General features: G+C 40.2%; 1 protein-coding gene across 3 annotated transcripts in view; it reads right to left on the bottom strand.

Annotated features, from left to right (window-relative positions):
• The window catches only part of PPP2R2D (protein phosphatase 2 regulatory subunit Bdelta), a 34,885-nt gene that overhangs the window by 3,519 nt on the left and 16,293 nt on the right, over positions 1 to 15,073 (bottom strand). For 2 of the 3 annotated variants that reach the window (XM_081189500.1, XM_081189502.1), the window contains 8 exons: positions 10,857 to 10,940; positions 9,080 to 9,177; positions 6,915 to 7,080; positions 4,009 to 4,121; positions 2,609 to 2,786; positions 1,198 to 1,362; positions 374 to 543; positions 189 to 280 (listed from right to left, as the gene is read on the bottom strand). In XM_081189500.1, coding sequence (XP_081045626.1) covers positions 189 to 280; positions 374 to 543; positions 1,198 to 1,362; positions 2,609 to 2,786; positions 4,009 to 4,121; positions 6,915 to 7,080; positions 9,080 to 9,177; positions 10,857 to 10,940 — 1,066 coding nt within the window. The remainder of the gene's footprint in view (positions 1 to 188; positions 281 to 373; positions 544 to 1,197; positions 1,363 to 2,608; positions 2,787 to 4,008; positions 4,122 to 6,914; positions 7,081 to 9,079; positions 9,178 to 10,856; positions 10,941 to 15,073) is intronic. The other variant, XM_081189501.1, reaches the window with a different exon arrangement.

Genomic DNA, 15,073 nt, shown 5'->3' with positions numbered 1-15,073 from the left:
TAACTAATATAGATGCACCGAGAACTACTGTGGAAGCTAAAGTAGAAGTTTAGGCTGTCCCCCGCCCTGCTCACCAGCCCCAGTGTGGATCATAGATCTCACTTTTCCTTCTGCTTAAATTAAAACCACCATCAATTTTCAATTCAGGCAAGCATTTAAGTGAGTCTCCTTACACAAGTCAGCCTTACCTATCAGAACCATTCCAGCAGCACTCAAACTTGTCAAAGATGCAGTCATTCTCATACAGTGAACAAAGTTTGCTTCGCAGATATTCATGAACCTTAAAATATATAAGTGTTGAAGAGCATGAGAACGTGTTCAATTTTGGGAAGAAATCTTTATTATTATAAAATATAACACACAAACACTGTACCTGATAGGTCTCTACAGGCCTGTTTTCCATATTGAGATCCCATACTTTAACTGAAAGGTAGTCTCTGGTCATCATGTATCGACCACTATGACTGAATTTTACATCCGATATTGAGGAAATTATTTCTGAAAAGAATGATCTGCTGCTGGGATCTTCAGGTTCTTCAAAGACTGAAAGTTGTGAAAGTGGACAGAAAAGCTGCTTACTATTAGGGTTAATACTTTAACATTTTTAGTTAACCAAGGCTTAGCCATATCAGTGGTTTCCAACCTCTGCCCCACAAGAGTTGCTGAAATGTGCCCTAAAAAATCAAGACACCATGTACTCTATGCCCATTGGAATGGTGAGATCCCAGATAGACATTGGGATGTTCTCTACCAATAAACAGAACTTAATATTAGTTTACATAAAACATAAAGGTAAAGGTACCCCTGACCGTTAGGTCCAGTCGCGGACGACTCTGGAGTTGCGGCGCTCATCTCGCTCTATAGGCTGAGAAACTGGTGTTTGTCCGCAGACAGCTTCTGGGTCATGTGGCCAGCATGACTAAGCCGCTTCTGGCGAACCAGGGCAGCGCACGGAAATGCCGTTTACCTTCCCGCCGGAGCAGTACCTATTTATCTACTTGCACTTTGATATGCTTTCGAACTGCTAGGTTGGCAGGAACTGAACAATGGGAGCTCACCCTGTCACGGGGATTCGAACCGCTGACCTTCTGTTTGGCAAGCCCTGTGGTCTAAACCACAGAGCCACCCGCATCCTTTACAGAAAACATACCTGTTTTTTTTCTGAGAAGTGGTAAAGAAAACTGAGAAAATACTTACATTTTGAATGTCTATCACAAAGAGCTGATGAACGCATATCACAGAGCCGTATAGTTCCTTTGCTACTGCTGTAGACAAACACATTACAATGATGAGGATGGAATTCTGCTGCCGTTATCACCTCTGTAAGTTCCTCCATGTTAGCAGGCTTTATATCTACAATGTCTGAAAGTTTGTTTGTATAGGTTCATATAGATTTGTTTTCCTCAAGATATAACTTTCAAAGTATGCAATACAGGGAGATAAACAATCTAAATACTGTACCCAAATTCTATATTATTTGGAATTGACATTTCTAGCATTCAGTTTATCATCTAAAATACAATTGAAGGATCACCATTCTCTACAACCTGCAGTTTACAACAGGGGTGGAGGGGAGAGGGTCTTCTCAGAGTACCACCACCAACAGTCGGGGCATGTGAACATGAGAGACAGCTTTCTCATAGCAGCACCTCATATTTGGGACTCAAGGTGGAAGGGGGGGGGGGAATCAAGCACCCGCTTTCCCGACCATGTTCAGACTGAATTTAATTTGTCCAGGCCTTTAGGAGGGGATAGAAACAGAATAATGCACTGTACATTTTAAAGCTATCATTTGGCTATGGTCTTATCAGACACTATGTTGGTCACTGCTCTGGGCTCCCTTTAATATAGTTGCCAAACAGAACTCTAGCATTTTGTTGTTGTTTAGTCATTTAGTCGTGTCCGACTCTTCGTGACCCCATGGACCAGAGCACGCCTGGCACTCCTGTCTTCCACTGCCTCCCGCAGCTTGGTAAGAGAACTCTAGCATATGAGAGTTAAATATTATTTTTAAAAATGCAAAACCCAGAGAAGAATTGTTTACTGGGGGTCATAAGAGTTCAAGGCAGAAAGAAGTTACAAGGCAATGTTACCGCTCATTATTTTGACAGCACAAGACAGCTGTGAAGAATGCTCCCCCTCCCCGACATTTCATAGAATCATAGAATTGGAAGGGTCCCAAGGGTCATCTAGTCCAACCCCCTGCAATGCAGGAATCTCAGCTAAAGCATCCATGACAGATGGCCATCCAACCTGTTTAAATACCTCCAAGGAAGGAGAGTCCACCATTTTTACATGCCTTGCAGTTTTTTGCTCTTCCAAACTCAAAACTCCTGAAATTCTAAAGGTGTGGAGAACATGTAGGCTCTCCAAACTTTATTTAACTTCAGTGCCCATTACCCTCAGCCAGCATGGCTAATGATGATGGCAACTATAGTCCAGCAGCACCTGGGAGGAACAGAGATTCCCTACCTTTGTCTTTAACGACGAAACAAAATAAAACAGATGATTTATCATATTCAGAACAATTGATTGAGGCCAGTAATACTTATTGTAAGAAGCTACTAAGCATTAAGTAGTCCTATGTATCTAATATAAAAAAGGATACTAAAACTTCTGTCTGTGATTTCTAAATGCCACAGGTTGATTCTTAGGTCATCTGCAGAAAGGTACGTTTCATGATCACTATTTACTGAAATAGAGTTTATGTGATATGTGTGTGCATTTGCAAATATCCTTCGGGGACTTGCTTCTACCATTAGGTCCATGGGTTTCAATATTGGCACCTAAAAATAGAGAAAGGGAGAGAAGTTCACTACTACATAAAATATTTATTTAAAGGGCTAATTACTACAATATCTTAAAGTTACAAAATCTTTAACGTTACAAAAGTTGCTGGAATGATCTGGCATTGGATTGCATTTAAAATAGTACTAAGTAGCCCTTTGCTCAAGCAGAACTACTTCTGAATATACCCTAAATCAGTGATTCCCAATTAGCTAAGTACTGTGGACCCCGTTTTTCAAAAGCCAAGCCATAGACCCCCTACTTTTGAAGACTTTGATATTTCTAATGGTGTACTATTTCAGATCTCAGTCAACTCAACACCCTTCTCTAGTGTTGGATCACAAATCCATTCTAAAAATTAGAATTCAAGTGTCAACACACAAGGCATAAACACACTAGCATGCCAAGTAAAACTGCATGACTCAGACCTATAGAACAACATGTGTATCAAGTCCTTTCACATTCCTCTGACATCTTGCTTTCTAACTTTTGGCATGCTAATTTGTACATCACTGTTTCAAAAGTAGCTTGATATTTTAAATGGCGAATGTCAAACTGTTCTGTGCCTGTGAAAGATTAAGCCGAAAAGGCTCTCTAGCAGCCTGTCTTCAGGGTTCAAAAACAATCAAGAGTGGTATAACATTGTGCAAGTTTCCAAAAGTGCAAATTTAACCGATATGCAACCATAAGTAGAATCACCTTTTCCTGTTTTCAAATAGCTTAACAATGTTCCAGAGCATCCAGTAAAGAACAGTATTAAATACACAGATAAAATTGTCTTTGAAATGACTAGGTTAACTGTAGACGTTTCAAGGGAGTTAAACGTCTTGAATTAAAGGAACAGAGGAAGCTTCATTTTACCAAGTCGGACTATGGCTACATCTAGGTCAGTATTCTCTATATAGTACTGACTGGCAGTGGCTTTAAAGACAGAGCTTATCCAGGTGTACCTGGAGATGACAGGGACTGCAGCTGCAACCTTTTTCATGCAAAATTATGTGTTTAGATAAGATTTTATAGTTAAGATTCTCTTTATACAGAGAAAATGGTGTAATGAGTTATAGCGCTTTTCCAACCTGATAGTTTTCTAAGTAGATGTTTAGAAGCTTTCAAAAAAATCAAGTATCTAATCAAGTTTCTACTTTGCATGATACAACTGTGACACAACAGTTAGTAACGTTGCTTAGATTTTGTTAATTCTAAATAAAGGTAACTAAATACCCGTAGTGCTGTGATTCTAAATGGATCCCGAAGTCTTCCATCTTCATCTTTCAAGTTATAACCTTCAGCTCTTTTATCTCGTTCACTGATTTTCCATAATTTAATAGTTTTATCTGAAAAAAGGAGAAAATATTCAAATGGTTGAAATCAAACAGCACTGAAAGCTACTTTGTCATCTTACAAATAACCCAGTATGGTATACAAGCTGGACTAAGTATTTGGACGTGGAGAAGACTGAATGAATGGTTTGTTTATAAACTGAACTCTGCCCAGACAAATCAATTCTAAATGCATAATCTTTGCAAGTGGAACATATTATGCAACGGTTGTATAGAAATAATGTGCCACACACACATTCCAGAGATACTCAGGTACACTGTTTCTGTCACATGTATAGGACTTGGGGGAGCAGGCGGGCTGGATTTCACTGTGAGCAGGGTTTTAAAGAAGGGAAGGTGCAGTGAAAGCAGCCTCTTCTCCAAAGCTTGTGGGAAGGGCTAGGTCTTGTTTCATTTCCAGTGTGATACTTGTGTTTGCTAAGGCATTGTTGAGAAAAAGGGACCTGAACTCTCCCTACCCTTGCACTTTACAGAGAATTGGGAGGCACTTACAACTGGTGAGTTTTGAAGCCCAGGCCATAATCAATTTTATTTTGGGTAATATTGTGAAGGAGTAAGGAGCTACAAAGCATTGCTTCCACTCTTATTCAGTCCCTTCCCTTCCCTGAAATTTCAGAAGTACTGATATTACAAAGCATATCTTTGTAACCATATGGGCTAGAGTGGGGCTTTATTTCTCATGAAACTGAATTCTATTTGATACACAAGCTGCACTTTTTATGCATTCCTGAAGAATGATGGCACATACACAACCCTGTGTTGTATTGGTTTTTCTAGTGGTGGTAAAATTAATATAGTTTAGTCAACCATTGTATATAGCAATTTGTTAGCAACACACAATGTGAAGTGTCACCGTTCTCTATTACAAAGCTGCAACTTTTATGAAGAACTTATGCATAGTTTCTGTATAACCAAGCACACAAATGCATTAGGCCACTAGCATTTATATAATTACGTCAGGAGTGCCTCTAAGAGCCTGAACAATAAGCATTTGTTTCAGCTGTGCCTGCCACAACAGTCTGCACAACTGAAGAATTTACAATTTCAGTAAGCAACTAAGAACCTTCTTTCAACTATAAGTAGAAAGTCTTACACAACAAGTTTTTTAAAATATAAAAAGCACTATCATAATGATGAACAGCCTAGAGTACACTCTGATAAAATGGATATATTTGCCTGATAAATGCTGTAGATTATTTGAAGAGAAATAGATACTTTTATACCGAGAAAACATTTCTTCAGATATTTTCATTATGCAAGGTATTTATTATAACATGTAGTCATGTTATTACAAAAGTAGTGTTTGGATTTTCTAAAAACAGTATTTTAAAAAATACCCCAGTTAATTTACCTAAGAAAACCAGTGCAAAAATAAAATAAAATAAACTAGCACAACGGTTGTAAATCTCTTGGTCCATTGTGTCAAATAGGTTTCTGGAGATATTTTAAACTGAACAGAAAAACATGATTCAGAGATCCTCAACAATACTGGGGGGCCAGACTATGTTCAGAAACACAGCACACTTGCAGGTTCCCTGCCACTATAATGCTGTCCTCTTCGGGTGAAAAGTATCAGTTCAGCGAAGTACATTATTAAGCCATGAATTATTAATACTAGCTTGTATAATAGTTAAGAAGCAGAGTGGAGTCTTCAAGGATTTATCGTTTACTAAATTATTAAATATTAAGGTTTTCGGCATCTTAAATCACTTAATCTAAAGATATATTCTTGTTTGCCCACTCAAGCAAGTGATACCTCTTAAGGTATCAGAAATCTTATGATGCAAAGGGTTTGCAGAAAGATATCAAAATAATTTGGGCAATTGTGAAAATCTGACACAGGACAAGTAAACACTTCACAAATAATTTCTCTTTAGTGTCTGGAAAAGAACAGTTGGGAGCACTGACAGTGAGAAAGCATATTGGTTTCCTTTACAAGGAGGGTTACATCATGATGCTGATAGCCTCAATGCTCTTATGTCTAGACCTGGGTGATTTTTCAATATATCGTTCAAAATTGGTTATGAAGTCCACAGCACGATAATGGTTTCATAAAGAACAACTGAACTAGCTTAGTGAACTATGGCTTACAAAGCAAGAGAACCCATGGTTCACCAGTTTAAATGTCATGGCAAATTTACACTTTGCTATTAGCTTATGGGCCAGTGTGGGGATTTGGGACTGCAGAAATTGAAACACCAGATGGCAGGGTTGATTATGACAACAGCAATTATTATTATTATTATTATTATTATTATTATTATTATTATTATTATTGACTTGCTTTTGTAGCACCAAGCAGTTATTTGGTGTTGCAAATGAGGAATTCAATTATGCAGTGGTACAACATTTTACAACATTTTTATAGACAATACACACAAATAAAAAGACAAAACAAACATGTATAAATTCATCTCCTTTTTTCATAAACTTCTTTTCTCTGACTCCCCCAAGCCTCCCCTTTCTACATCCCAATTCCAAAAAATATTTCAGCAAGTCCTAAGGCTCCTCAGCAAATTGGCTCCTGAATGCCACAAACCCGGAAGTGAGTGTTCCGGTTTGCAAATGTTTTTCAGAAGCTGAATGTCCAACGTGAGTGCAGGAAGCTCTTGGAGCCAATTGGCTGTTTTGGGAGTCGAATGGACTCCCAGAATGGATTAAATTCAAGATCCAAGGTACCACTGTAGTTACATTAGAAATGATACTATATGTAAATAGACATGAATGATCTAGAAGTAATCAGATACAACTAGAACATATGCAGAAAAATGTGTTGTGTAAACTTACCATTTGTAGATAATAAGAAGTGAGCAGCATTCTGTTGTGGTAACCACCTAATTTTATTAATTTTTTCCTCAATTTCTAGACTTTTCAAGTAGTCAAACTCAGGTTCATGACTCTGAAAGGTACTGTAAACATTATATTCTCCCCTTGAATGAGGACGGCTTTTGTTCTGCAAGGGAACACATATGTGTGAAAAAGTAATTTTTGTAGCATGCACATACTAAGCAGAAGAATTAACAAAGATTCCAACAATATCAGAAGTTATTCAATAAACAAATATACTGAATTTATTAAAGCATCTACCTGCCCTCACACTTGCAAAGTACAACAGGAAGAGGTTCTTGCATGATAAAGAGGCAACGGAAAGGGTGCAAAGAAGCTGTGTTCACATGTGTGTGAACAAAGAGAGAACCAAAGTTTGTGCTGCAACATATAACAGTCACAGAAGCAGACTGTTTTCAATCTGCCTCTTTGACTAACGGTTTTGCAGCAAAAACTTGAGAGCTCCTGCCTATATGTTGGCAAACAGCTTTCTTGAATCATAGCCACGTGTATTGAAAGGTAGACCTTTACAACTTTATCTGTCATACAAGTTGCAAAAGGAATTATTTACATAAAGGAGAAAAAAATTCAGAAGAGCTGACCTACTGAATGACAGGTTGGAATATACCACTGTTCATTTAATTCAAGAAGTGTAATAAATAGCAGTGTTCATTTTATGATCAAGAAGGGGAAGTAGCTTTGAGATAAAGCACATGCTATCCATGTAGCAAATCCCCAGATACAATATGGGCTGGGAGAGACGACTGCCTGGGACATTAGAGAGCTGTGCCAGTGATATGGGGCACAAAGTTTTCCAATACTTTATTTTTTAATGGAAAAAAATCTGTTTCATAAGTAACAACAAATGGGTGCCAGCAGCAATCAAATATTAGACAAGCTGGGCAGTTTTTAGATTTATTTACCAAATACAAGTAAAATGGACCTAAGTTGCATGGAAAATTTTTCTAACTCAACTCCCCCCCCCCCCCAAAAAAAATAAATAAATCACTGGCTGTTGCCAAATCAGAGAATATAATACTGGCCCAATGGTTTAAGTCAGTATATGACTGTTTCATGGTTCATAAACTTGGAGCAATGTCACAAATTACCTTTAGTCAGAGAAACCAAGTTCCATTACACATATCTGGAAGCACCATTTTTTAAAAAAAGTATCATTCCTTTGTTGTTGCTTTGAAAAAGCAAATGTATGGAATCAATTCACTTGTTCTTGCAGCTACTAATTTTTAACTATTCTGAAAACGAGGATCTTCTTGATTAGCTTTGCATGTGTGTTTTCCACAAAGTTTTAAATCAGAATTTCTTCCTCATCTGTAGTAAGGTAAGCAGTATTGCAACTGGCTTTTCCCCTTTTACAAAATCTGAAATAAAGCAAGGCTATTCTTGCCTTGCAGTGCTGCAAGACCTCATTATTTTGTGAACCTTAAACTCCTCACAGTGCACAAAGTGGACTGCAGCCCTAGTTGGAATGAAGACTTACAGGTTCCTGAGATGGTGTGAATAAATCAGACAGCTTTTTCTAGTACCTTTCTATTTGCAGTTCCTAAAAGTATCAGCAAGTTTTCTCTATTTTTTTTGTTAAGTCCTCTCTCTAAAGATTGCCAAAGACAAATGTACATTCCTTAACACAATGGTATGACTTAGTGCACACTTTCCCCTTCAACTGACACAATACCTATGTAATAAACACGTAAAATAAAAACTAGTAGCCAACCCAAAAATCTTTCTCATCAGTGGCTAAGGATATATATGTATTGCTTAACCTTTCTTAGTCATCTTATTGCATTCTTTTTCAGAATAGTTGAACAAGCAATAAAGAACAGATGTTTCTCAAGCCATTCTATTCCTACTTATGAATGTACATACAACTAATGTAGGTAGTATCATCTGAAAATGAGTAATCTGAAGAATGACTGTGACAATGAATTCTGGGGGGAAACATCAATGTACTTGAAATAGTTGGCAGGTAAAATATAAAGATCAATTTTTAAAAGAAAATAGCTTGATCATAAATTAAAACTGATGATGTGATGTTGTGATACCATTCCCTTTAAACATAAACTGCAAGGGAGAAGAACCACTTTTTTATTGTTTTGAATGGCACTGACCTCTGGTTCCCTTTGAAATATAACCACTCTGCCACCCTTGTCTCCTGTTGCAAGAAGATCTCCAGAGTAATTAAATTCAACTGTTGAGATAATGTCAGCTGTAAACAGAAAACAGAGACAAAAGTATTATAATGTGTAAAGTGAGCCAAGTACCTTAAGAACGGGGTATACAATTGAACGGACAACAGGTCCACATGAATTTGCAAGCTGATTTTCAACTGTACTATTAAATGTGATGGGTTCTCTCTACAAGCTTTCATCACCTTTTAAGTAGTCCAAGCATCATGAAGAACAATCTCAAATTTGTGCACTCAACACTGAGTGTGGAAATGTTAAAGATAACAAGATGCAGGGGAGGCTGGCTCATTTCAGTGAATGGAGCATTGCCCCACCCAATCCAATCTGCTGTCAGCCAATCCCCACCTGCCTGCCTTACCTACAACAATTTCAGGGAGTAGCACTGACTGTCAGGTTCCTCCTTCTTATGACTCTAAAATCAAAGAATCACAGAACTGTAGGGTTGGAAGGGACCTCTAGTCCAACCCCCTACAATGCAGGAATCTCAAGTAAAACATCCAGGACAGGTGGTCATCCAGCCTCTGCTGAAAAGCCTCCAAGGAAGGGGAGTCCACAACCTCCTGACAGAGTCCATTCCACTGTCGAACAGATCTTACTGTCAGAAAGTTCTTCCCGATGTTTAGTTGGAATCTCCTTTCTTGTAACAATCCAATGGTTTGGTTCCTACCCTCTGAGCAGAAAAAAGCTCGCTCCATCTTCCATGTGACAGCCATTTAGATATTTGAAGAAGGCTATCATACCTCCTCACAGTCACTTTTTTTCCAGGCTAAACATACCCAGCTCCCTCAACCTTTCCTCATAAGCCTTTGTTTCCATCTTGACCACCCTCCTATGCACACAGAACAGAACAGTACTATGACTTCCCTTGATCTGGACACTATACTTCTGTTGATGCAGCCTAGAATAGCATTAGCTTTTTTCACTTTCCACTGCTTCATAACACTGTTTACTCATGTTAAGCTTGTGGTCCACTAAGATCCCCAGATCCTTTTCACACATACTACCAGCAAGCCAGGTGTCCCCCATCTTATATTTGTGCAGCTGGTTCTTCCTGCCTCCACGTAGAACCTTACATTTGTCCCTATTGAAATTCATTCTGTCAGTTTGGTCCCAGTTCTCCAATCTGTTAAGACAGTCTAGAATCCCAATTCTGTCTTCTGCAGCATTGGCTACCCCTCCCAGTTTGGTGTCACCTGCAAATTTGATTAGCACCCCTTCAATTCCTTCGTCCAAGTCGTTTATTGTGCTTCCACTGTAGAACTCAGCAGGGAGAAGGATGTGGACAAAACTAGGAGTCAGTTTTGCCTGTCATTGGCTGTGGCTCTGGGAGTAATTGTCTCCGACGCTATCTCCTGTTTGCCTTCCTCCCTACCAGTTACAATGGGCACCAGCTATGGATGTCAAGATGCCTTTTGAAATTCACAAGCAGCTTAGGCTGTCATGGATGCTCAAAGTACAAAAAGGAGGCCGCCTATATGCAGTAGTGGTCGGTGGGGCAGTGTAGGCAGGGTTGGTCACCGGTCTTCTGAACACCAGGTGCCATTGCTGGTTCCTGAGAGGCCGCTGAGCCTCCACAATGTCATTTCCCCTCCCTGCTCTGCTGCACCAACAACTACTGCCTGCATTTAAAAGCATGCAACCTAGCTCTACTGTAACAATATGACAAATGATAATTTAGGATAAAATTGGGCACACATACCATCGGCTCCTGACAGAAACATCAACGGTCTGAGAGAACTGTTGGGGTAGCTCCTTTCCCACACTCCCTGGAGCTCTGTGTGACCTGAGGGAAGGGAGAAGCGAGGGAGCCCAGGCCAGGAAGCTTGTGCCATCAGCTCCCAGTTGTCCCGAGAAGACTTTACTACTGTACATTTGATATAATTTATTTGCTTTACTATTTTAAAAAGGTAAACTGCCTTGGATGCCTTGGCAGAGCAGTGGTATATAAATGCAAATAAATAAATAAATAATCCTAGTAATGAATGTTGTCTAAAGGTCATGGGTGCATAAGCCTAAACTCTACCTAAAGGACACTTGGAAAGCCACTCAGTGTTTTATTTATTTGTTTGACAAAATATATATACGATTGATTGTAATAATACTTCTAACACAACAACATTTGAAAATGTGGCTTTCCATTTTTAAAAGCCCTCAAGGTTATAGAAAGCTACAAACACTATGACCATGGCATTAATTTATCAGCTTGGAAGGGATAAAACATATTGGGTTGGATCCAGTCTTGCCCTTCAATGGATGAAAGAGCTCCTTGAACATTATCTAATAACTAGACGTAATCTGTTCCCCAGCCCGCTTGGTTATTATATTCTATTGTGCGAGAAAGATTACTGCTACACTGGATGTACTTACTAGCATTAAGATTCTAAATTTTGAATTATTCAGTGAATAAATTTGAAACACTAAAATAACAGAGCTGAAGAGAGAATAGAGATATTCCTTTTTCTTAAGGAAACATGCTAAGATATTGGCAGACTTGAGCAAATCTCAATAAAATGAGAATGAAGTCTGCAGTGCTTTCTATGCACCCTTACCGCAAGGTAACACTCTGATGTCAGTATTCCTAGAGTTTACTTAATTCCTCTTCCCTCTAGTGAGCAGTATAAGCAGGGTAATAGTTATTTCTAAAGTTAAGGTACACACTATCATGCTAAACCTATAGGCCAGAATCCAAGTAGCTACACAGATGCACACTCAAACACACCTATGTTGAATCAGTGAGATGTGTACTCAACATTAGGAAGAACTTTCTGATGGTAAGAGCTGTTCAACAGTGAAAAAAAACCTACCTTGGAAGGAAGTGAACTTTCCTTCATTGGAGGTTTTAAAACAGAAGTTGGGTGTCATGGATTATTTGGCTGTGATTCCTGCATTGCAGGGGGTTGGCTAGATGACGTTTGCAGTCCCTTCCAACTCTACAATTCTATGATACTATTAACTGCTTCAGTTTCAAAATTAACTAATTATGTGGCATAGGATGTGCTTGTGTTTGGGCTGCTTCACACAACTGAACCTCACAACTTGAGGAGACAGTACTACACAGTTGTGTAGCTCTGTGGACCCTGGCCTCACTCTTTTATGTTTCTTAGGCTGCAATCTGAAGCAGTCTCTACTGAAGACATAGCAACATGCTTTGGAGAAAAACAGGTTTGGCATGGTAAAATTAGTATTTTAGATTAATAAAACGAACCACCTGCGAACAGATTTCCAAAACCTTTGGGAAGTTAGTGAGATAATTTATCTGGCCCATATAAATGTAATAATGGATGGTGTTGGAGAGGAAATCATTTCTTGTTTCAAAGTTATGCATGGATATTCAAAGCTCCATATTAACAATTTTAGATGCAATAACGGGAAACAGGAAGTGGAAGCCAATGAGCATAAGCTTGTGCTGTCTGAAATGGCTTGTATCTTCTACCACACAAGTGATTTTTTTACGCAAATGAAAACCCTAGAGAACTAGATTAGAATAGTCTTTGAATGACTTCCATACTAAAAAATAACGTCACCCATAGTTCTCTAGAAAGATGTCTTCATTACCTCTAGTAAGAGCTACCAATCTTTATACAGTGGTGCCCCGCAAGATGAATGCCTCGCAAGACGAAAAACTCGCTAGACGAAAGGGTTTTTCGGTTTTTGCGTTGCTTCGCTAGACGATTTTCCCTATGGGCTTGCGAGTTTTCGTCTTGCGAGTTTGTTCGCTTTTTTCTTAAAGCCGCTTGAAGAGGGGCAGTTGCGACGGACCGTGCTTCGCAAGACGAAAAACATCGCAAGATGAAAAGACTCGCGGAACGATTTAATTTCGTCTTGCGAGGTACCACTGTAACCTTTTTTTGGCAGTGATTCAGTCTGCTAGCTCAAATTGAATTCCTAGTCACAGGCAGACTTCAGAAATTGCTAGTTATGGAGCCACATGACCCGGAAGCTGTCTGTGGTTAAACGCCAGCTCCCTCGGCCTATAGAGCGAGATGAGCGCCGCAACCCCAGAGTCGTCCACGACTGGACCTAATGGTCAGGGGTACCTATACCTTTACCCTTGTTACACTATACATTGAAATTAGAGATGTACCGTAATTTTTGCTCCAAAACACGCACTTTTTTGCTCCTAAAAAGTAAGGGAAAATGCCTGTGCGTGTTACGGAGCGAATGCACTCGACCGGAGCCATGGCTACCGTCAGTCAAGCAAAGCGGGAGCCGCTTGCAGGGCTTTGCACAGCTCTAGCTTTGATTGCTTTACAGCCAGGAGGAGGGGGAGGAGCCGAGGAGGGAGGGAAGGAGAGCCATGGCAGCAAAGCGGGCAGCAGCCGCTTACACGCGAGGAGGGACAGACGGGAGCCATAGCGAGCCGGAAAAAGCGCCGCGTAGCCAGCAACAGCTGCTGCAGCCTCAGCTAGCAAAGGTCCGTGCGCTCTCTAAATGGAGCAATGAGGCTGCAGAGGGACGGCAGGGCACAGGAGGGCTCTGAGCCACGAGCGCAGTGAAAACCATTAAAAAAGTTTTTAAAAAGGCTGCTGGGGACAGGAGGGCACGGGATGAGGGAGAGGGGGAAATTACGATTCTCCCAGCGTCTCAGCTGATCCGCTGAGCAGGACTTGGGTTGCAGGGGATTCGCCATTAGCTGCGTAAAGCAGCAAAGAGGGAGAGAAGGAGCAAAGCGGGAGAGGAAAGGAGCTGCTTACACTGCTGTAAGTGGCTGCTGTCCGGTTGGCTCCTTTAAAGCAACAGTGCTCTTTCCCTCCCCCCTCAGCTCACCAAAAAGCTCCTTTTCCACCCACCCCATGCAAGCTCCTTCTCCCCCTAAACCCCTCTCCTGCATCATTAGCAGCATCCTTCTCCACACACCCCATGCGTGTTCCTTCTCTCCATAGACCCCTCGCCTGCATTATTAGCCGCATCCTTTTCCACCCACCCCACGCGTGTTCCTTCTCCCCTTAAACCCCTCTCCTGCATTATTAGCTGCATCCTTCTCTACACACCCCACGCGTGTCCCTTGAATGCTTTTCCTTCCCTCCCCACTTAAAACGTGGTTACAAAGCACGGATCCACATGGATCCTCAGGATTTTTGCACTGGGTCACCCGAAGTTCACCATCAGATCACATAGCATATCCATGGCCACAGCCTGCACCAAAAAACACACACGCACCCACTGTTTCATGGGGCTGCAATGGCGCAAAAACGTGGTTACAAAGCATGGATCCACGTGGATCCTCAGGATTTTTGCATTGGGCTACCCCCCCAAACTCACCGTCAGATCACGTCTGTGGCCATAGCATGAACCACAAAAATCATACATCCACTGTTTCGTTGTTTTCCTCCTCTAAAAACTACGTGCGTTATGGTCAGGTGCGTGTTATAGAGCAAAAAATACGGTACTTAAAACATTTATGGATTTGTGGTTCATTAAGTGACCCAAGAAGGTGTAAAATATGAATTATGTTTGATAACAAAGGGAGTAGAATATGCAAGTTCTTAACCAATTTAGAGTCTCTAGAACACAAATATCACCCTAAGTGGGAACAATATAAGCTGATTAAATAATATACCCAGAAATTACAGATTGTTGATGGAAATGTGAAATGCCTGGAACAAATATATTCCACTTTATTAGGCATGTATGAAGATTCAGACATTTTAAAATTTTATCAGAAATTCTAGTAAAAAATATGCCAGCAGATCCAAAGGTAATAGTTGGTTATCTTAAGAATGGCATACTAGAAGAAGACACAGAAATGACAATTTGCTAACGACAGCCAGAATTACCATCTCCCCTTCTGTAGATTTCTGTCTACAGTGGTACCTCGGGTTAAGAACTTAATTCGTTCTGGAGGTCCGTACTTAACCTGAAACTGTTCTTAACCTGAAGACCACTTTAGCTAATGGGGCTTCCTGCTGCCGCCGC

Source organism: Podarcis bocagei (assembly GCF_964188305.1).
Source record: "Podarcis bocagei genome assembly, chromosome: 4".
Lineage (NCBI taxonomy): Eukaryota > Metazoa > Chordata > Lepidosauria > Squamata > Lacertidae > Podarcis > Podarcis bocagei.
The sequence above is the reverse complement of the archived record's forward strand: the minus strand, read 5'-3'. Positions and strand labels throughout refer to the sequence as shown.